General features: G+C 33.6%; 4 protein-coding genes across 7 annotated transcripts; 1 reads left to right on the forward strand and 3 right to left on the reverse strand.

Annotated features, from left to right (window-relative positions):
* The first annotated feature begins 1,358 nt into the window (after positions 1-1,358).
* Positions 1,359-2,472, forward strand: LOC123200506 (cytidine deaminase 1-like). The gene has a single exon (XM_044615690.1). The coding sequence runs from the start codon at positions 1,424-1,426 to the stop codon at positions 2,360-2,362; it is 939 nt and encodes a 312-aa protein (XP_044471625.1). The 5' UTR covers positions 1,359-1,423; the 3' UTR covers positions 2,363-2,472.
* Positions 2,473-3,290: 818 nt separating this feature from the next.
* Positions 3,291-7,193, reverse strand: LOC123200507 (thioredoxin-like 2, chloroplastic). Its single transcript, XM_044615692.1, has 4 exons — positions 6,762-7,193; positions 4,860-5,039; positions 4,237-4,401; positions 3,291-3,638 (listed from the first exon to the last, which is right to left on the reverse strand). Exons 1-4 carry the CDS (start codon positions 6,960-6,962, stop codon positions 3,513-3,515), a joined length of 672 nt encoding a protein of 223 aa, XP_044471627.1. The 5' UTR covers positions 6,963-7,193; the 3' UTR covers positions 3,291-3,512.
* A 2,350-nt stretch (positions 7,194-9,543) lies between these two features.
* On the reverse strand, positions 9,544-11,594 carry LOC123200835 (ectonucleotide pyrophosphatase/phosphodiesterase family member 1-like). Its single transcript, XM_044616231.1, has one exon. It carries the CDS (start codon positions 11,377-11,379, stop codon positions 9,898-9,900), a length of 1,482 nt encoding a protein of 493 aa, XP_044472166.1. The 5' UTR covers positions 11,380-11,594; the 3' UTR covers positions 9,544-9,897.
* Positions 11,595-13,973: 2,379 nt separating this feature from the next.
* On the reverse strand, positions 13,974-18,249 carry LOC123199914. 4 transcript variants are annotated; one of them, XM_044614954.1, is made up of 12 exons: positions 18,048-18,249; positions 17,898-17,957; positions 17,769-17,820; positions 17,604-17,677; positions 17,378-17,508; positions 16,827-16,950; positions 16,556-16,716; positions 16,128-16,445; positions 15,409-16,029; positions 14,948-15,070; positions 14,758-14,825; positions 13,974-14,239 (listed from the first exon to the last, which is right to left on the reverse strand). In XM_044614954.1, the coding sequence occupies exons 1-12, from the start codon at positions 18,070-18,072 to the stop codon at positions 14,236-14,238; spliced, it is 1,761 nt and encodes a 586-aa protein (XP_044470889.1). In that variant the 5' UTR covers positions 18,073-18,249; the 3' UTR covers positions 13,974-14,235. The 4 variants fall into 4 exon arrangements, with proteins under 4 accessions (XP_044470889.1, XP_044470890.1, XP_044470891.1 ...); XM_044614955.1 differs by lacking the exon at positions 17,769-17,820 and having other exon boundaries at positions 18,048-18,248; XM_044614956.1 differs by having other exon boundaries at positions 17,378-17,542; positions 17,769-17,957; positions 18,048-18,247.
* Positions 18,250-22,097: the final 3,848 nt, after the last annotated feature.

Below are 22,097 nucleotides of genomic sequence, written 5' to 3' on the forward strand. Positions count from 1 at the left end.
TACAAAATTTTATTGAAACAAAAATTTATCAACAAAGGATTAGGATGTTTGATGTAATAATTTTGGTGATGGATGGACCATTTGAAACCCCATATCTGCAAAGATTGTTAGGTGGGTAAAAAGAAGTGGTCCATGTGCATGATAAAATAATATTAATTGTCTAGTTTTATTGCATATGGAATTAGCGATCAAAGTCTCATTTCCATCTATAATCAATGCACCATTTAATTAGTAAAAGGTCACGTTTTCCATTTTAAAATCACTTGTACAGATCCAGTCGACATTACTTGTTTGGAGAGTTCAGTTTAGACCGTAACTTGGAAGGATATGATTGGATATTATATTTATACATAATGACTTCTTCGTGATTGTATCAATTATACAGAATAAGATAAATCTCAGATTCAGTAATCATTCTTATAATCACTTAATTAAATAAGTTAAAAATTTAATTTAATATTTTTGAAAAATATGGGGGTTTGTGATTTGTTTCCATTGAGAATACAACCCTTTTAAGTAAATAAATAAAAAGAAATAAGAAATAAGTTGTAAAAAACTTCAAAAATAAAAATTCAAAGTCTCTTCCTTAAAAGAAAGAAATGGTTGAATTTCCATTGTCGCTGGCATCATGGTTTTAAAAGTTAGGTCAAATCAATCAATTCGACTTATGTAAAATTAAACTGGATTGTTTAAATAGTTGGATGAAATAGAAACTTAGATGTAACCCAATCAACAAAAAAAAAAAAATGATTTTTTTAAAATTAAGTATTAGTATTTTATTTATCAACTTTCAATATTTATGTCATCATATTAAGTTATTAAATTATATGTTTAATTATTAATTATATAAATTTGTTTTAAATAATAATATTTTATTATATAATTAAATAATTTTAAAATAAAAATAAAAAAATATATAATTAAATAATAATATATCATTATCTATATATAAAATTTAATTTTATTATATATTTAAATAATTAATTAACCTAACTATCGATCAAACTATTTGACAATTTGTTGAACTGAACTTTACTCTTTTATGGGTCTAGTTCAACCCTAGAAACATTATTTATACACATCGCATCTATACTTTGTTTTAATTTAAATTTAAAAAAAAGTGTTATATGTATAATTTTTATACATAAATAATATATTATTATATGATTAAAGGTTAAAAATTTAAAAAATATTTAATTTTATAATAATTTATAATCATTTATATTGGTTAAGAAATTGATAAATTCCTAATCACAACATTAAAATATTTAATTAATTATTAAGCTGTCTTTATTCAAACCTCCTATTCTTATGAATCATAATTAATTTTAAATGTTTTTTTCCTATAAATAATTCCAATTTCCATTGCCTTTCTCGGCCTCTACTCTCCCCAGACTCATCTCATCTTCTTCCCCAAATCCAAATGGATCGACCCAGATTCGTGATCGAGGCCGCTGAAGCCAAATCCCTGGCACACAAATCCGGTCTCACAATCCACCAACTCCTCCCTACTTTAGTCAAATCTGCCAAAACTCTCGCCCGCCCGCCCATCTCTAACTACCACGTCGGCGTAGTGGGACTCGGCTCTTCGGGTCGGATTTTCTTCGGGGGTAACCTCGAATTCCCGGGTCTCCCTCTCCATCACTCCGTTCACGCTGAGCAGTTCCTCGTCACCAACCTGATCCTCAATGCGGAGCCCGGTCTCCAATGCTTCGCCGTCTCATCCGCCCCCTGCGGTCACTGCCGCCAATTCTTGCAGGAAATCCGGAACGCTTCCGATATCAAAATCGCCGTGACGTCATCATCCGATGAGAACAAAAAACAACAACAGGAAGATCATGGATGTAATTATTACACGTTGTCGCATTTTCTACCGGACAGGTTCGGCCCAGATGATTTGCTGGAAAAGGATGTTCCTTTGCTCTTGGAAACTCACCAGAACGGCTTGTCTTTTGGGAATGACGACGGCGGCGGTGAGGAGGATGATGGTTCTCACCAGTGTTGTAACGGTGACGTGTCGGGGAGTTTAAAGTTTGCAGCTTTAGAGGCTGCGAACAAGTCTCATGCGCCGTACAGTAAGTGCCCATCTGGGGTAGCGATTAAGGATTCTGAAGGGAAGGTTTATAAGGGGTCTTATACAGAGTCGGCGGCGTATAATCCAAGCTTGGGTCCTGTACAGGCGGCCCTGGTGGCTTACGTGGCGAGTGGAAATGGCGGTGGGTATGAGAGGATTGTGGAGGCGGTGTTAGTGGAGACAGAGGGCGGAGTTGTGAGGCAAGAACAGACAGCTCGATTACTTTTGCAGGTGATTTCGCCCAAGTGTCAGTTTAAGGTTTTTCATTGTAAAAGGGCTTCTTGTTGATGACTCCTTGTGTTTATCATTAAGTTTCATGACGATCATCCACTCGTGTCCAATTGAACCATGAATGGATGATGTATTAATGAATAAAGATCATTGTAGTTCTTCTTCTACTGTTGCTGTAAATCACATTGAAATTGGTCTGTCATTAGCTTGATGCTGTAAAAAAGGTGTGGCTGTTATTTTCCGAAAGGTATTCATTAAGTCAATTACTTAGCTTTTGATTTTATCCTCCCAAAGTGCTTTGGTAAAACTTAAAGAGTGGCGGGGCATTACAGGCGAAAAGACTTAAAAAGTGTTCAAATGTTGATTTATGGTTTTACCTATTCGGTATGAATAGATCGATTCTAAGGGATGGTCTTGTTCTAATGTGTTTCAGTGGGTTCCTCCTCAAACCCAAAAAAAAAAAAGAAATTGCAAACTCTCTCTGAATCGTGAGTCATTCCTAATTAAAGACTTGATAGATAGTTAGATGCAGCTTGATGCTACTTGTGTTGTAGTAGCATCTATGCTCTGTTTTGCATAGCGCTATGAGATAAAACAGTATAAATTCTCAGACCTGAAAGCTTTTCAGATATAAAAGATGCTGGTTATATTAAGGGACAATAGAAAGAATAGAAGTAAACCAGTTGGCCATTTTCAGTGTCGATGCCACTTTTTGTCATCACCAGCAACTATATAATTTTGTGTCTGGCAGAAAGTAGAATATGAAAATAACAATTTAAGTAATTTTATATAAATTTTTTTAACGTGGTTTGTTCAAGTGTCTTGAGAAGGACGGAGTTTGTCCTAAAGATCTCTTAGTAAGGGTTTTTGTGTACCTTTGAGAGATTCCTTGCATATGTTCCCCTTTCCGATGCATGTAAGAGACAAGCTACAGAGTTGAAAATTTTGGTCCAGCTAACCTAACAAAAAATTTACTTGAAAGAAATTCAGAACATTAAATTTCATATATTTATATATATCACAACTAGAACAGCAATGACAAAGAATGAAGCCAACTGTAATTTTCAGCACTTCCTTTACTAAGGAAAATGCCAATATACAGAATACCAGGGATACCTCACAACAGATATCCTTCAGTAAGCAAAACATAGTAACACTAAGACATTTATATATATGAATACTTAATTCCTAAACCACTTGGTTAATTTCATCCAGCTGGTTTGTCTACTGGAGAGGAAATAGCTTCAAGACTCAGATCTCCGACTCCTTTGGGCGGACCTATACTGCATCGAGCCGTGTTATGCTGTTGGATAGCATCTTTTATCTTTTGAAACTGCATATAGGTTTGAGAAGAGAAATATAAGACATGAACATAAAATTCAAACAACTTCGATGTTTATAAATGCTGTAGCACAAGAAAACTAAGAAGATTCTACAAATATCATTATCAGTATAGCACAAGAAAATTGATCATCAATTCTACCAGTAAATCACACAAAGTCTAATGACAATGACAAGAGTTGTTGAATCGCATCCTACATGCTATGTACCAACTTTCATACCATTAAAGAAGTATCTTCTTCTTTCCTTCCTTTTCATATTTGCTTTAACTTTTTCACAAGTTATAAACCAATATGAGCTCGTTGCTCACTAATGAGGTCGCAAATAAACGATTTAGATCATTAACTCATTCAATCAAGCAAGCTACTCTCCAACCTTATCTTGCCCTCTTCCCCACAATTATGGACTCTAATTCTTCTTCAGGGGGCGGGAAGGAGAGATTTTTAATGCAGCTCTTTCTTCATTCAAAATTGATATTCACACTTTCTAGCAATTGAATACTGAATTAACTTATCTAGGTTTAATACCAAACAGTGAAAAAGGAAGCTTGTACTTATATAAGAAATGAATGGAGATGATTAATTATTGACCTTAGCAAGTGAACATGAAAATGATTCCAGCTGTCCATCGGCTCCTCGATAAAAGTGAAAATAAGGAAGAACCTTCACATTCAAACTTTTACACATGGGCTTGTTCTCATCAAAGTTCACTTTCAGGAATAAGATTTCAGGGTGTTCCTCAGCTGTCCTGCAGAGCTGATAGTTTTTCACAAGAGAAAATCATCACAACTATTGCATAGTGGTAAAAATGATAATGTCCCTATATAAATTATTTAAGTTCACAAATTCTTATCTGGAAAGCACAACATGTATTTTTTTCAAGGATTCATTTAGTTGGCATCTTTTAAGCACATCATATGATTAACCTTTGGAAATTTAACAATTTTTTTCTCATTAAAATCATCTGCAGCAACATTCTTGTCTACAAGAAAACTATAGAAGTCCATTACATAATGGATAGCATCGTAATACATGCTATAACTACATATATACAGACATCACAATTATGTTAACAATTATTGAAAGCAGTAATCTTAACCAAAGTGCTCCAAGACAATAATTTTGTTAATGCTGGCAGTGTATATGGTTCTAAAAATTGTTATTACAAGTGCTACAACTAGACCAGATGGTCAAGTAACAAAGCGGGTGTCTACCTTTGGATATAATGCTCGGCAAGAAGCACACCAGCTTCCATAAAATTCAACAATGACTAATTTATCTCCAGCTTGACTTAATGCCCCCAAAAACTCTTGTGTAGAATGAATGTCAATCATATTTGGAGCATTCTTTTCCCACCATTTTGGCTGGTCAGTTTGCGTAACAGTTGCATTGACCTAAAGGGAAGCATCCAAACTTAGGAAAGAACAATGATATAAAGAAAAAAAATTAAAAAAAACAAGCATAGTCCACCAATACAGAATAAAAACGACAAAATTACTTTACAGGGTACAAAGAGATTGGAGCAGACCACATTTGAATAAAACTTAACTTTTTTGATAAGAAACTATAGATTTTATATTAAAAGTTAACCAGTCAGCCAACATAAGAACAAAAATCCTCAAGAAAGGTGAACACCTTATACAGAGACATCTTGGCATTAGTAAACTGACAAGCCAAAGTTTTAATTGTTATCAACAGTGAATAACCATAAGATGAATATGCTTACCAAAAAAAATATATATGTATGATGAATATGGTGAGGCCTTCAAATATTATTAAAAGGCGAAACAAATTTCCATAATAGGAGATATGTCCTTAAAATAACTCTATCGAGTAAGCTTGATTGATACATTGTAGAAGCTAAGAGATTTCAATACCAAAATACATACATAGTTGATGCACGACATTTTGGAGAATGCAATATCCTCTAATTCTTAAATCACAAAACTTCAGTGACATATAAAATTATTAGATGTTTCAGGCTTTGAGCTATTACTATTATCAAGAAATTTTGTTCTACATAAGTGAAACTTTTGGCCATATAAAAGCAAGATGCAATACACTTCTTCATCTAATTGGCACTAAACACTAAGAGATAAAAATCCAAAAACACGAATGCATTTCAGAAACAAATAAGCAAAATTTAAAAAAAAAAAAAAAAGGTTAATGCATCAGAAAGTTAGACATACTGAAGTGCATGTATCTATTCTTTATAGAAAAACTAAAAATGAAAATTATGGTGATCTGCAGAATGGTTAAAAAAATCCATCCAAGTGACTCCAAATAACCCACCTTCAGCAAAATTCTAGTTCTAATAATATGCAAAGGGCATCTATATGAAATTGATAAAGCGAAGAAAATAGATGAAGAACAACTTAACAGAGTTGTCATGAACTGTGCGGGGAAAAATGTTTCAGGTTTCATGCCTTACCCAACTTTAGGACCGTTTTACATGACTCCTAAGGGTTTTGTCAAGGAACCATTCATTGAACACACATCAAAGGCAACCTAATACAGATAACAGGAGACTATTTGTAAACTAAATTCATCTTACAGAATGACAAATCAGTCTCAACCCAATGAAGGGGGGAAGCTCTAAAAGAACAAGCCATTGATATTATCACAACCTAGAGATTTGACAGGAAGAACTATACAATTCAAGTTGTTAACATTATTGACAACTGCCAAATAATACATATGGGCCAAAACAAGCATAAATGAAAGCCAGAACTCACTCAATTATCATTAAATTAATATAAAGCTTCCAGAAACTCCTGATGCCATAAGAAATAGTTAATGTTTCAGACATTCAAATTATCATCTAAATTCACTAAAATTTCAGCTTGATAAGTATATAAAACTCCTTAATTATACACAGCCAATAGTCTCCACAAAAGAGTTCTCCTAATTCAATCGTAGCTCACCAAAAAAACAATATTTTTGAACAAAACAATCGATAAAAATTAAAAATCAAACAGCACTCATACTGAAATACAATATTACAAAAAAAAAAAATCCAACAAATGGGTGCTGAAAGTTTCACGGAGATAATGAATCACAGAAAGAAAAGGAAAGGTAGTAAGCAAGAACTAGAATAGAACGGCAAGTTGTAAGACCTTCAAAGAGAGAAAGTGCTTCTTGGGTGTGAAAGAAAGGCGAGAAAAACCAGCAGCAGAAGAATAAACAAGAGGAAAAAATTTATTGCCTAGAATCTGATTAGGTGGGAGAGCATTCAACGTGGAGGTGAACGAACAGAGCACCAAAGAAGACGAAAAGCGAAGCGAATGAAAAGAAGATACCCGAATAAAATCTGCCATTAACAGATTAATTGATGATTAAAAAAAATAACAGAGGCTTCGAATTGTATAAAAGAACAAAAATCTATCAAAGAGGAAGAAAGAAAGAAAGAAGGAAATTGATTCAAACTACGTAAGGTCATAAAAGCATGAAAAATTTTGAGTTTGTAAATTGAGTTTCAACTTGCTAATTCTGAGTTTGAGAATTGAGAAAGTTTTTGTTAAAAAAGAAAATATTATTATTATAATTTTATTAGAGTCTACGCAGAAAATCACAAGTGTCCACCCGCGCTCGTATCCCAGATTAAATTAGAAATAAACTTAATAACAAATTATGATAAAAGATAATCTATTTTAAAATAAAATATGAATTATTCCACTAATTTAATTTTTAATAAAACACCTCAAGGTAATGTCTATCATAATTATTAGTGTCTTATGATATATATCTTATAATATGATATGATACAGATAAAAAAATAATACATATTATAAGATATATCAAATTAATATGATATAATAAATATATTATACGATACGATGCATATTATTAATTCAGATCGATATATATTTTTTTAAAAAGTAACGATATCACATGAATGTAATGATAAATTTTAAATTTTTAAAATTGTTTGTAATATTTTTTAAAATAATAATGTATCAATTTAAATTTTTTATTATTTTTATTATTATTTTAATTTTAAAAGTTATACCTTTTGATACGATATGATATTTAATATAAGATACGAAAAATTATATTTTAAATCGAATTAAATTTTTATATTTTCAAAAGTTATAAATTAAAACTAAACTAATTTAAAAATTACTCAATTTTGAACTGGATAAAAAATACTAATTAATTGAATTGAATTTTTAATTAATTGATTTTAAATGAAAATTTAGAAAATCTTCACTCTTCATTATTTTTTAGTTCAATATTTATAAAAATATGTTCAGTAGTTTGTTTTAAAACCGGTTTGACTCGGTTAAGTTAATTGTTTTAAAAGAAATAACAAACCGATAACCAAAAAATCAGTTTTGTTATATTTTTGTACTTAAATCTAAACCAATTTTTTAAATAATTTATCTTTTAGTTTGATTTTTAATTTAAAAATTAGTTCAGTTTGATTATTAGAAAATTTTGCACACCTTAACTGAAACGTGGAATACACTTTCCATGTAGATACAGAGTAGTTGTAATAGAATACAAACTAGATATTGTCTTGCTCTTTTCCAATTGAAGATTCACAAGACTACTCAAATCATAAAGAGGCTGAAAGGTATCTCATTGTTCCCATTTCCCAGGATTGAGATGGCTGCAGCCTGCTAATTTCCACCTAACAATTTGCAGAAATCTAAGTTTTTCTTTTCCCAGATTTCACCAAAAAGAGAAGAAAAATAATAATAGCCACATCTCCAATCTCACCTGTGAAAACCCCAAAAAAAAAATCTCACACAAGGGTCGAACAAGGTTTTAATAATAAGTATATTTGCAGAAATCAAGATTTTTATTATTTATAAAACAAGTGGCCTCAATAGAGTTGGCCTTCCACATCAATTTTTTAATAGGTTCTGCCAGCCAACAAAGAAAATTATGGTTGTCATGTGAGTATTCTGTCAAGACTTTCAGGCCCCAAAAATTTCATTTTCAAGGTTGCTTTAGATTCAATTGATAATGAAGGGGACAACCAGAAGGTTGATCCACAAGGTAGATCTGCGACTAATATAACAGTGAAAATATTAACACAAATCCACCACAATATATATAACTATGCAATCAATCTGTACAGTAAAAATAATTCCAAACCTTTGCTTGACATGATGTTTGTCGCCTTGATTTTAGTGCTTGAAGAACAATCCCTATAGAAATCGTGACCGAAAACTAAGTTGAAACCAACTTACTAAGTTAAGATGAAAACAAGCACAAGAAGCACATGCTTCCATCAGAAACTAAGAACAAAATTAATAAATAAGGTGAACTGATGAATTATAAGTTTTACTATAGCATTGCTACCAATACATCATTTAAAAATAGACCTTCCAACTGCAGAGTGGACACTGGACACTCATTTGAAGCAAGAAAGTGAAAGACTAGAATAATCAAGAAAGTGAAAAGACTAGAATAAATCAACCTCAAGGCTCAAGCTCAGCCCTTTCTCTGCTAATACCAACAACATGACCTGACAGAGGCAACCAAGAGAGTACATGAATGAACATCAGTAACTAAAAGTTGCACCAAACTTCAGTTGACTTCGTTATATGGGGCTAAAGCAAATTTTCAGTAGAGCAATAATATGTTAAATACCGTAAACCATGAAATTGATGCCCTTTCTCCCCTTTGTTGTTTTTGCTATCCGATTATATCAAGTAAATGAATCTTCTCATCCATATACATCACGAGAAGAAATGCAAAAGCTAATGTATTGTTGAGAGAACTACGAAATGATACGTTGCTAAATCTATGACCAAAAATAACATACAACAAAATAAAAAACTTTCATGCTACCAAGATGTGTGGGCTACAATCACATATGTCACAACCAGAAATCAAACTGGATCTGCAATTTTCTTCCTGACCTCAGCATGTATCTAACATGTAATAGAAAAGGAAATATGCTAAGTTGAATTTCCACTTATCAAATTACTGTTTTAAGTCAGTATTACAGAAATCATGATATCTGACAATAAAATTACAATTCACAGTTTCACAAGCTTGTCCAGCTCATGACAAGCAACCAGGAGGGAAAGAATTTTAAATGCAAATATGCATGACTCTGTAACCTTGTGGGATCTGTGATTACATATACTTTTACCTTCATCTACAAGGCTCAAAATTCAAACAGATTAATATTTATGTCAATGAACATTTCTCCTAACAGCTTCACAATAGAATCATCCAACTCACTTCAACTCCATCCTGGTGCTGCAGAGTTAACTTTTGACAGACATAAATTTGTTAATCAGAGGGCAACAGTACAGACTCGGGAAATGATGAAGACCCATTATTGGGAGCACCCTGTATCTTGAGAATTGAAGTAACCAAGTTGTATATCTGAACATTCTCAAAAGATGGCACCTTCTTGCCTCTTGCAAACTGAGGACCATGGCCAATGAAGATGGTCCTCATGGAGAAAATTGCATTGTCGTACCCATGTGCTCCTCCACATTCTTTTCTATTTTTGTTCTTCTGCTCCACCTTGAATCCTTCTTCAATCAACCCTATTATTGGTGGAATCCTATCACTCGCAGCATAATGCAGCCGGCTAGGCAGGTCCTCCTTAAGATAAACCCTCAAATTCTTCCCATTATCAACTTTCCCCGACATTAAACCTTCATTCATCTTTGCAACAATGTCAGATGGATTATAACCAGCAGGTGGACGAATTGCAAGCAATGGACTATAAGATTGAACCCACCCCCCTGGAATTTCAACCCAAGAAGCCAAATCATCTAAGAATATCAACTTCTTATCACATGTGCCAACCATTCCATGATCACCGACCATAATAATATTAACATCCTCAAAAACACCTTTCTTCTCTAAGCCATCAATCAACCTCCCAATCATCCTATCAATCCTAGCAACAGCTTCCGTTATCTCTGGATCATCGGGGCCAACTTGGTGACCCTGATGATCAGGATCCTCAAAATATAAAGTCATGAAGGAAGGCATTTCAGCACTAGGCAAATCAAAATAACTCAAAACAGTATCAACTCTATCCTCAAAAGGCACAGAACCATTATAATACATACAAAAACCTTTTGGACAAGTCCAAGATCCTTTCTTTACCTCAGAGCCAGGCCAAAAAAAAGTAGCAGCCTTTAGCCCATGATTGACCACAGTCTCCCACAGTGGCTCGCCTAACCACCAGTCGGGCTCGTGACTAGCCATATTGAAGGAGGCACCAGTCTCGGGATCCACAAAATGGTTATTAATAATCCCATGAAAAGCTGGATAAAGACCAGTAGCAATAGAGTAATGATTGGGGAAAGTCAAGGAAGGGAATACCGGAATCAAACCCGTCTCAGCTTCAGTTCCATTGTTGATCAAACGGTGGATGTTGGGAGTTGCGGTCTTGAATTGGTACCCAAACCGAAACCCATCTGAGGATATCAACAGAACAACCGGTTTATCCAAAGTTTTGAGAGGACGAGCGCTGGATTTGAGTGAAGAAGAGGATGACGAAGAAGGCGAAGAAGACGAAGGCTTGTAAAAGAAGAGAAAACCGAAGGCTGCAGCTGCGGAGAGAGCAACGCAAGTAACGAGCGTGAGAGCAATAAAAATAATTGTCGTGATTGGTTTCTTAGAAGGATAGGATGATGAGTCTTCGGAAGAGTCGGTACTGAAAGAGAGAAGAGACGTGGAAGGGTTTGATCGATCGTCTTCGTGTGTTGGCACTGGGATCGGCTTCGTTGCAGTCAACGAATCAGGACCCATTTTCTAAAACGGGTGTTCCTTCTAAAGCTCGGAAATTTAACAACTTTAGTTCTGTTGGACGATCTGAGGTGATTGTTAACAGAGGATAGAGTGCGATGAAAGGTGCTTGAGAGGATGAAGAAGGAAGCTTAGTTGGAAGGTTGTTGTCACTTGTGAAAGTTTCGTTGGACTAATTGGAGGCTAGACCACAGAAAGGCAAAATGTCCAACACATTTCAGGGAATATTCAGAACAGATATGTGACTTGTGATGGGAATATGATCCAACGGTCAGAGTTTGTTTCGGTCCAAGACGCCATTACAACTGTAAACCACTTTAATAAGAGGATTAATCATTCTTTGGAATTTTATCACATCCTAACCAATTCTTCGTGCGTTATGCCATTTTGTACATATACTTGCATTTACAATAATATATCATTTTTAAATCCCTAAGTAAGGCTGGAATTGAGCCCAAACAGGTCTGACTCATTTTCGATAAGCCCAAGCTTACGCTCTGGTTCAGACTCATTGAGCTCATTAAACATATGTTCATATTCAGTTCGTTTCATAATTTTAGTGTTTAGGATTGACTCGCACTTAGCTCAGACTCATGTATTCTGGCTTGGGTTTACATTTCAAGCTCGAAAGCTCGACTTCAGGCTCGTATTTGAGGGAATAAGCAGTGTCGTTTATTCCAAGCTAAATTTTTTTTCATTTGAGTGAGTGGCATGTTAGCCAAGTTCGACTGGCACAACCTGTGTTTAGGTTTAGGTCCATGTTCGTTTTTCGCTTAAAATCTAGGCTCACGTTTGTACTCAAGTTTGTTTAAGGTAAGTTTGATTTGGGTTTATTCGAATCCGAATAAATTTACTTCGAATCCAACCCTATCATTAAGACAAGCCACATTTGCTTAAAGGGTTCGATCATTATACTTTACAAAAATCTATTAATAGATGTACATTGTTTGGTTGCATTTTCAAAAGGGTTTGTTATTAAAATTAGCCTCTATACTGAACCTATGAAGACAAAGAGATTATGAGATGTTGTTTAGATGAGGAGTCAACTTGATGATAATGACGGTGCTGAAGAAGACAACAATGACCCATCTCCTTTTGAGCCCTTTTTAACAGCAAGCGAACAACTTGGTTAAAATCATAGCTATTATTGACAAATGAATCAAGGAAAAAAATAAATTAATTAATTTGATTCCACCTTGTTCTTCCTCTAAGCCGTTTTAGGGTTCTTGAGGCTGCGAACCATTTTTTATTTTATATTACTTTATTTTCCTTCATTTTTTTTTTTTAATTTGTGGATTTTTGGATTCTGGGTTTAGCGGTGGAGCTAGCTAGGGTTTTAATCCTCTTTTTCTGGGTTTTATTTTGTTTATATGAAATTCCTTTTTTTCTGATTCTGAAATTACTATTTTAATATTCGGAATATTTCCAAGTATACGAGAAAAATAAAAAAAATACATTTTCCCACCCTAGTTGTGGAGCAAGCATTTTCCATCCACTAAATTGAAAAAATAACAGTTTCATACCCAATTGGTGATGATGCTAAAATTTTTTTTATAATAGACGGGTAGAAATGTCATTTAGATTACACAAACCAATAACATCGCCCGTTATTTGAAAATGCAATTTTGTGATGAGAAAGGATTTGTAAAAGTCATAATTCACTTTGTGTAAGTTATACGTACGTATACAAATTAATATATATATATAATATGTTATTAAATATATAATTAATTATTTATTTAAAATAATTTACTTGATTTATTTTTGAAAAATGATTAAGCTACCCAAAATTTCAATGTATGGGTTTCAACTTTTTTTCTTCCAATCCAAACAATTTCCATCACCATTAGCCGTGCTCTCAGTGGCACATTATCAACACTCCCAACAAATTTTACAAAGTTATAATCAAATAGAAAACCCATATTTATATACACAAAACCCAACACCAAAACAGATCCAACCAAGATACAACTCTCTCAACAACTCAGGGACCCTGCATTTTTTTTAATCGCCAAAACAAATCCAATAAAAAAGCTAGGTGCAATAGAGAGGTAAGAAAGGGTGGGTGTTGAGAGTGTGGGATAGTGAGTGAGGGGGAGAGTGTGTTTCACAGGATTGAGAGTGTGGGATAGCTTGTCATGGTAAGCGGGTGGCAACATGATGCCAATAGCAATGGTGTTGAGGGGTGTGTAGGTGATGTTGATGGTGGAACCGAGGAATTTCCATGGAAAAGATGTAGGTCTGATCTGGCTGCCACATAAGCTACAGCGGTTGCCAAATCTGTCATTGACAACCCACGGTATCAAAGGCTATTGACAGTAGATTTGGCCACCATTGTAGCCCATGTGGTAACCAAATTAGGTTGCAGTCTTGGTCTCAATGGTTGGTGAAATCTTTCTGTCACAATGAGGGAGAGAGAAAATGAGAAGGAAGAGAAAGAAAATAAGGAAAATAAGGAAAAAGAGAAAAAGTAAAGAGAAAATGAAGGAAAAATAAGAGGTAATCTGGTAATTACAATCCCTGCAAGAACTTTAAAAGGAGGAAGAATGTTAAAGAGAAAAAGGAAAAAGATAAGGAATAAAGAATAACATGAAAAATTATTCAGAATGCAAAACTTGATATATGAACTTGAATTCATGTAAATCAATATGAAGCTGATTACAGATAACTGTATTCAGAAAACTTTACATCCGGATTAATGAGTATTAAAATGAAAAGAATTTTTACACCTATGGTTAGAAGGATTATTTTTCCATTTAACCCATAAGAATTCAAAAATAATTTTAAGGCTTTTGATGACTCCAAATACTTCTACTTGCCAAGCCTTGGACAATAACAGCAGATGGCAAAACCTTTTATTCAGCTGCAAAAAAAATGGGGCAATTCATATATTCAGCATATTTATAATCATAAATAATGTAATTACTATTTTCAGATTATGTGTAATCGTCATCTCTTTTTCTTTCTTTTATGACAAAAGTATTTGTCCCACGGGCCTCCATTGTGGTATCCATTAATATTTTAGACGAGTTTCATAAGATATTGATGTGGATGTAACACAAATATTGTTAATATTAAAAGAAAATAATGATGATAATAAGAGGTGTCAGTTATGCTGAAGCCTCCCAAAAGCTACCTAAAATACCCAAATAATATTAGTCTCATGTTTCAACTCAATCCAAACAATATTTCCTTTTCCTTCACGGGATATGGAGTAAAAGCCATTTGTTTGTTTTGAAACTTGAGAAAGGGGCACAATCAATTGCAGTAATTTTTTTTCCAGATATTAAACAGTGGGATGTTTCATTACATTAAGATTGAAAGAATAAGCCAGTTTCCCTTGAGATAATAGAATTATGCAGACAAATGAAAGATGCATACCTGGTGTTTCTTTGTCTAGTAAAGATAACAAGTGTTGCAAACCCTATCATAATTGCAACTCTCATTACCTGAAGAGGGAAACAAGAACATCAGTACTTTAGCTATGCCATTTCCTACATGCTAGTTGGTCATCACACAAGAAGAAAGAGAAGCTAATTGATCAACAACCTGGAAGGCAGTGAAAAATCACCTGTCCGACTGGTCCTCTGGAAGGTTCAACATCGTCTGTGGAATTCACAGGCTTCGATTTCTTTGGTTTTGGATCAGTCTTCTCACCTTCATTCACTTTGACACACCCACCATGCATGCTACTCTGAGCAAATTCAGCATACAAGACGAATAAGCATCAGATTGAGAATACAATGGTTACACTTAATGGTACAGGCAGACCTGTAATCTATCAGAGATGGAATCAGTTTAACTATGTTACCATCATAGAGTAAATGCTGAACCTAGTGCAATAATATAATGCAAAATCAGTTTAGTTGTTGAATCGTAGGTTGTGTGGTATGTGGCACCATATGGCTTAAGCAACTACTCAATCACAGTGTTTATACTTTTTAAGTTTTTATAAGGATCTTATCAATAGCAAGTTGCAATCTGCAACAATGTTATCAAGAATGAAAATTTGTCTCCTTCATGAATTCTTACTTCAGTGTGAAAATTTCTCATTAGATCCATCAAATGTTTGCTGCCAGTTGTAATACATAAGCTTCTCGATTCAACTGGAAATATCCAGGTACCAGGGCATATGGAGGAGTACTGTTTATCTTTCCAGTTCTCCTTTTCTAAAGATTCTGGATAAACTCCTTTCCCGATCTCTTTCAAAGTTGATTTTTCAGCTGAATGTCGCTCATTCATAAACAATTTACCAGATTGCTGTCCTGTGTGCTCATCAAGCATTCTTCCTGAAACTGTAGCTGCTTTACCAGTGGATGCTCTCATCATTTCTCCAGAAGAATCTTTTCTTTCCTTCAATTTAAATTTAACATCTGCTTCACTTAACTCAAGCTGCCTAGTGTCGTGATATGTTTTAGCCTCACTGAAAGCTCTAACAGAAACATGTTCATCACATCTTTTTCTGATATATGTTGAGGCCTGTTGCAACCCTCCTGCCAGAAATGGCCTTTTAAACCTCCCTGAGGATATCGGCTGCGTTAGTTTAACCTTGTCTGTCTTAATTTCATCTAAAAATGAAGTATTCAGAGCTTCACTTTCAATCCCGCTGAACTGAGATCCAAGTGGCTGTGATTTCACATGAGGTCTCATATCCTGCTTCAAAACAAGCTTCATATCATAAATTTTGACAAAGAATTGCTTCACTAGCAATAATATATAGAATTCTCTTCAAGCCAAAAATGTTTCTTTACCTGAGCAAGTCTGCTTTCAAAGGCACTTATCATATTCCTCACGTTGCTTGGAGCTTTCCCCACTGGACTCTGCTTCTGTGGATTAAAAGTATTGTCTTCATACAGTTTAGAGGCAACAATCTTGTTCTTCGAAGCAACAACTGATTCTGAGCTTTTTGACAGATATGAACCTTCTTCTGACCAAATGCCTCTTTCAGGATCATTATCCACAGGTGTCTGAGTCTCAATCTTCTCAGCAAAATCCTTGTGGCTTACTTCAGTTAGACGCTCATCAGACCTTTGAGACAAAGGTGGTTGATGAAGTCCCCTTGCATCTGTCTGTATCATTCTAAAACAGGTGGAATAACCATTAGAATCTCAATGATACTTTGTCTTCACCTTCTTGACGAAGAGAAAATCTTACTCAGAAGTGTTAGGCAATCCTTAACTGGGATAGCTTGCTTTTGAAGAGAAAATGCTTCTTCTTGCCTCTCAGGTCCAGATCTTTTGTTCCTAGTGATGTCTTCAGGAGTAGATACCAAACAAGCTTGTGCTGCTGCTACCTCACTTTGAAGAAGACTTGTTCCAGAATCTTGAGAAAATGAAAGTTCTGTAACTCAGAAAAAGGAAATTTTAGACAATGTTTGTTAGACCAGAAATTTTCTATTTCATCTTTTTCTTTAATCTTATAAAGTTTTTATTGGTTGAGCAAGATCAAACCTGAAACCTCTTGGTTAGGGAACAATGGTGATTCAGCATTAATGCCAACAGAAGCAGCATTTTCTTGACTTCTCATATTGCAACTGGGAAATTCCCCATATTTCTTTCTCAACACCGATTCTCTCTACAAACGAACTGTAAGCATCATTAACAGCTACATGAAAACAGTGAAAAAAATGATAAACTACATTTGATGTAATCATTCAACACATAGGAAGAACAAAGATTATTAATTAAACACAACAGATTGTGGGGGGGGGGGGGGGGGGGGGGGGGGGGGGGTGGGGGGGGTGCGCGGCGGTGGTGTGTGGTTAGCTATAAAAGACTTCTTACAGAAACAATATTCCATAAAACCGGCTTATTAAGTAGAACTTTTCAGAAACAAATCGGTGATCATGAATTAAACAAACAGGAGTAAAGAGTTTATGTCAGAGGGTCAGTTAGTATAATGGCAAAGGTTTAGCTCTACATTACTAGATACACTAGCATGTTAGATTTTCTTTGCCATTACAAAATTGAATTCTGTCTCGATATGTAAAGAAATGTAATACCATGATGCGGATTTGATGACGCTCTTCTTCACTAAGGACAAATTGCAACTTCAAATGCAGCTGCCCACCTCCATCCATTGGAAAAGTCTGGTCCCAATGACCTTTCTCGACCACCAATCTGGTCTCAACTTCTGCTCCGAAGTATGATCATCCCCATCATCCTCACTGTTAAAATGAAATCAAAAGTATATATTGTACATGATGGATAAAGGCAAATATATTAAACCTGTTCGTGATATCTCATTTCCCTCGGCATCTTTTAGTTTAATCATCAAATTGTCACGAACGGTTGTTAATGGACTGTGGCAAAACAACACATTCAGAAGTAAAAATTTAAAGCTTAAAACTAGCACAACTACATTTAAAAAGAAATTAGATATTCAATGTTTACAAGGAGAAGTCTTCCTTGCCCCAAGTTTGATAATCCTTTTTCCCCAGGGAAACTGCATCAAGAAAAATACATGCAAAATTTTCTTCCCAAGAAGCATAATATCAAACATAAAAACCATGATTGCCTAACCATTGATTGATATTGGTGGAGACTGTGTTGATGATGAGGGAAGACCCTTAAGCTCCACAACTGAAATATGTTGAATTGAGAAACAGAAGTTAGTATGAAAACAACTGACACATTCCAATTCAGTTAACGGGGCATTGGTTATGTCAATACCTGATAATAAAATGGTTCCTGGCATTTGAAAGGAAGCAAAAAGTAGATAAGAGTTGAAGCAGGAGGCACGAAAAGTTGGAAGATTAATTTGTGTTTGATAGTTGAAAAGAATAGAGCACCATGGGAGATTTGTGAGATGGGATTTGGATGGAAAAACATATTTGTGGCTGGACTTGACTTACAGGTCACACGGCAATTAAGTCTGTTATTACCCACCTCATATGCTTGTAAGCTAAATGTCACTTTTTGTCTTACTCCAAGCCTTGAAGTCTGATGACGTCTGTTCTTTTCTTCTGAACACTGGGACCATTTTGTACCCAGAGAATCGTCCACATATTGGATTTGGTATTTCAACATAAAAGCCGAAAAAGACACTGATATAATCCAATATTATAACGGCTAATTTTTTTATTAATTTTTTTAGATGAACCAATCCATCCAATTATGATTTGTTACTACAACAAATTCAAATAATTAAAAAAATTTTAAATAAAAAAATTATATTCTAAACTAACCCATAAAAGGTCTCAGGCCTTGAGTTTGTCAAATCGATCTGATATAAAAACTTGTTAGGTGATAGGTTTTGGCCTAGTCCAATGGGTGGGCTTGGTGGGCTGCACCGAGATTGGCCCTATTCACTGTCACCTTTAATTGCCCTAACTTGAAAAATGAGCATTTTGCTCAATACTAAATGTTCACCCTTACCATTTGCCCCGCTTGCCCTTTGAAAGAAACATAAACTATAAGAGGCTGAACGGTATTTCCCAAGGTTTGTGGGATCCATTTTTTTTCACCTGTTGTGCTGCTTATCAGTTAATTTTAAATGTTTAAAGACATAAAAAAATAATTTATTAGATACTAAGAAATTGTAATTAAATTAAATAGATTTTGTGATAATCATCATGTCATAGTGTTAGGTGGTCAAAATCTTGCTTGAGATAAACCCGTTGAAGATCATCTTAGTAGACAATATGTCAACAACTAAAGATTTGCAAGGAATAGATTTTAAACTTAAAAGGTCAAAACCTTGAGAAAGACCAACTTTATTTTGGAAACTCGTAATGAGATACTTGATATCACGTATACTACAACTTCCATAACGAATAAATATTTCATAATTACAGAATCATCCTCCTAGTATTCAACCACAAGTCGACAAAAGTACATATATTCTTCCTTATGTTTTGGCAATATTATCATGTTACTATTAATAATGATTGTATGTATTCCCTCAATATAGAAAGAGGAAATGGTGAGAAACTATACATGACAACAACAAGAGAGAAAAACCAAGTACAACAAGCAAAGAAAGAGCTTTTATTATATTTCTTTTGTAATTTTGCTTATATCAATATTCAATAGCTAGATTATACATGTAGACTCTTATTAAGCTTTCTAATCAAATTGCATATAAAAGTAATTTGTTTTATGACTTTTATTTTAACTTACCAAATTCTTGTACCCAAATCTCATTGATTTAATGTAGTTTTCATTGGTGTAATTTTCAACATCAACAATTAAGTGCTACGAGAGTCTTTACTACAAACTCTTTGTGTTTTTCATTAAATCCTTTTTTTGTATGTTATACTATATTTGCTTAGCGACAAAGAATAGAGGTGAAAGAATGAATTTGTTCTTCTTCACCATGTGAGTCCTTTGGGTTTAATATTGGACAAAATGAGTGTCATTTTGTGACTTTTAACTATGTCATAAAGTGATAAATTAATGTTTAGTTACTTTTGACATGTTACATACAATCATGAATGATTTGACCTTATAAGATATAATTGAGAAATTGATAAATTCTGAGTAGAATGACATGAGAGTTAGTTTTATATTCATGGTCTACAACTTAAGTTGCATCCATTGGTATGCAATATGAATATGAATATATTGCTATGCTCGGGAGTCAAGTATCATTTTCAAAGGGATTATAAAATCATTCCAAGACATTTTATTTTATCTTTGAGGGTTTTTTGTGGTTATTTATGAGGTTCTAATATAGAACTCTCATATATAGGTGTTCTCGACGTTCGTATGACCCAATGACTTATATAAATAATCTCATTTATATAAAAAGATTTTTTATAACATTGTGCACTATAAATGAGAAGAAGATATAGATTTTTGGGCTTGACCTGAAAAGATTTACACCCATAAGTGCACTTAATAAGGTCTAAGAGTGGTAAATGTCACGAGACTTGAAGTTGCTATGAACTGTTTTGTCTAGTAATGGCTCTAAGTTATCCACTTAGTCAGCCCACCTATCAATGTGCTTGTGTCAGCCAACGCACAGGCATGCATGTCTTGATCATTGTTTGCTGACAGTAAACCTCTATGTCATGTTTTGTATAAAATATGTTAATCACATATTATATTTTCACCACAAGATTATTAGAGTTTTGAAGGGGCATTATAAAGCACTTCATTGATTCCACAACACTAGATGTGAGGCATTTATGATGTTATTGTTATGCAATTATAATGGATATTATCCTACGTGAAGGAAATCTTGCTATTTCTAGTCCCTCATGTCAATGTGAGGATGTGGTTGGTGAAGAAGCAAGGAATTCCTTTTCATGCCAAATATGCTGCTTTTGGAGATATTTGTTGATAAAACCCACAAAATCTTTCCGCCCATCAAGACTGTCTGCTGCGAAATTAACCTCTTGTGTGAGTTGTGACAAAGCAATTATCCCTTGGCAGTCCTTCGTAAATAGTGGGAGAGAAATTGCTTAGGTCCAATAATTGAGATGGATGGATGGATGTGATTTTTTAATTTTTAACACAACGTACACGTGATTTTGTGGCTTTCTTTCTTTCCTTTTTTTTTTTTTTTTTTCCTGCGTGGGCTATAGTTAATAGTATTTTACAATATATTATATTTTTTTTTATTTAATATAATATAGATAAAAAATAATATAATATTAAATTAATATAATATAATAAATATATTATATGATATAATATGTATTCTATAGTATAATTAATATATTTAAAAAAAAATAATATAATAGAAAAAAATATAAAAAATCTTAAATTTTTTAAAATATTTATGATATTTTTTAAAATGATGATATATTAATTAGATTTTTTTATTAATTTATTTTTTAAAAATAATATCATATGATATAATATTTAATATACAATATAAAAAATTATGTATTCCGATGGAATCCCATTTTTAAATAATATCTAGAAACGCATCTACTGGTTTCAATTAACAGTCCTACACGTCTCTTGATCTCACCATATTCCTCCATGTATCCCTTCTCAATAATCTTTTTATGTGCATTATTTATTTCATCGAAATCTTCTGACCTTGATTGATGTAATGAAGGTCATTTCAAGACAAAAATATAGCCAATTTAGGTGGAAGAAACTTTATTTTATCTTTTCAACACATAAAATTCAACCCATCAAATCGTTCTTACTTGTACATATTTTGACATCATCTTTATAAGATTGAATTCGAACTAAATTTGTTTGAGTTTGAAAGTTGATTCTGTTTGATTTGAATTTGTTTATTTTGAATATGAACTGAATTTGATTTAAGATATTCGACTCATTTTAAAACCAAACCAAACTTGAATTAAGAGAGTTAGATTTTGTTTGACTTGTGAGCTAGATAGATGGTTCGATTCAATTTGAACTTGGTTTGTAGCTTGATTCAAATTTTTTAAATAATATCATTTTGTCAATGAGTCACGGATTAAAACTACAAATCTAAATCATATATCCGAATCATGAATTTGAATCAAATTCAAACTGAACTCAAATCACTTTTAATATTGGCTTGACAAATTTGAATTAAATTAGTTTTCATTCGAGCAAACTCGAGCTAAGAAGTGTTTAAACTCGATTTAGTTTGTATTCACCCTTACATCTTCAAATCCATTGTACTATAATACCACTTTAAGAAGATTGTTGGAAATTTGATAGGGGGATTGAACTTCGAGGTGTTCAGCACTTTCCTTCAAATGATATTCGCTCCCTATTTATTGTTTTTGGGATAATAAAAATTCACTTCATCATATAACAAAGTTTTAG

This window comes from Mangifera indica, chromosome 17 (genome assembly GCF_011075055.1).
Source record: "Mangifera indica cultivar Alphonso chromosome 17, CATAS_Mindica_2.1, whole genome shotgun sequence".
NCBI classification, from domain to species: Eukaryota; Viridiplantae; Streptophyta; class Magnoliopsida; order Sapindales; family Anacardiaceae; genus Mangifera; species Mangifera indica.

Bases quoted from the DNA above. Each gene is read 5' to 3' on its own strand.
- LOC123200506 (XM_044615690.1), top strand. From the start codon at position 1,424: ATGGATCGACCCAGATTCGTGATCGAGGCCGCTGAAGCCAAATCCCTG.
- LOC123200507 (XM_044615692.1), bottom strand. From the start codon at position 6,962: ATGGCAGATTTTATTCGGGTATCTTCTTTTCATTCGCTTCGCTTTTCG. The intron at 5,040-6,761 runs GTCTTACAACTT...GCTTCCCTTTAG, and splicing joins AGCACTTTCTCTCTTTGAAG to GTCAATGCAACTGTTACGCA. The intron at 4,402-4,859 runs GTAGACACCCGC...AAAAACTATCAG, and splicing joins GCCGAGCATTATATCCAAAG to CTCTGCAGGACAGCTGAGGA.
- LOC123200835 (XM_044616231.1), bottom strand. From the start codon at position 11,379: ATGGGTCCTGATTCGTTGACTGCAACGAAGCCGATCCCAGTGCCAACA.
- LOC123199914 (XM_044614954.1), bottom strand. From the start codon at position 18,072: ATGCCAGGAACCATTTTATTATCAG. The intron at 17,509-17,603 runs GTTTAATATATT...ACTTCGGAGCAG, and splicing joins AAATGAGATATCACGAACAG to AAGTTGAGACCAGATTGGTG. The intron at 16,717-16,826 runs GTTTGATCTTGC...TCTGAGTTACAG, and splicing joins CCCTAACCAAGAGGTTTCAG to AACTTTCATTTTCTCAAGAT.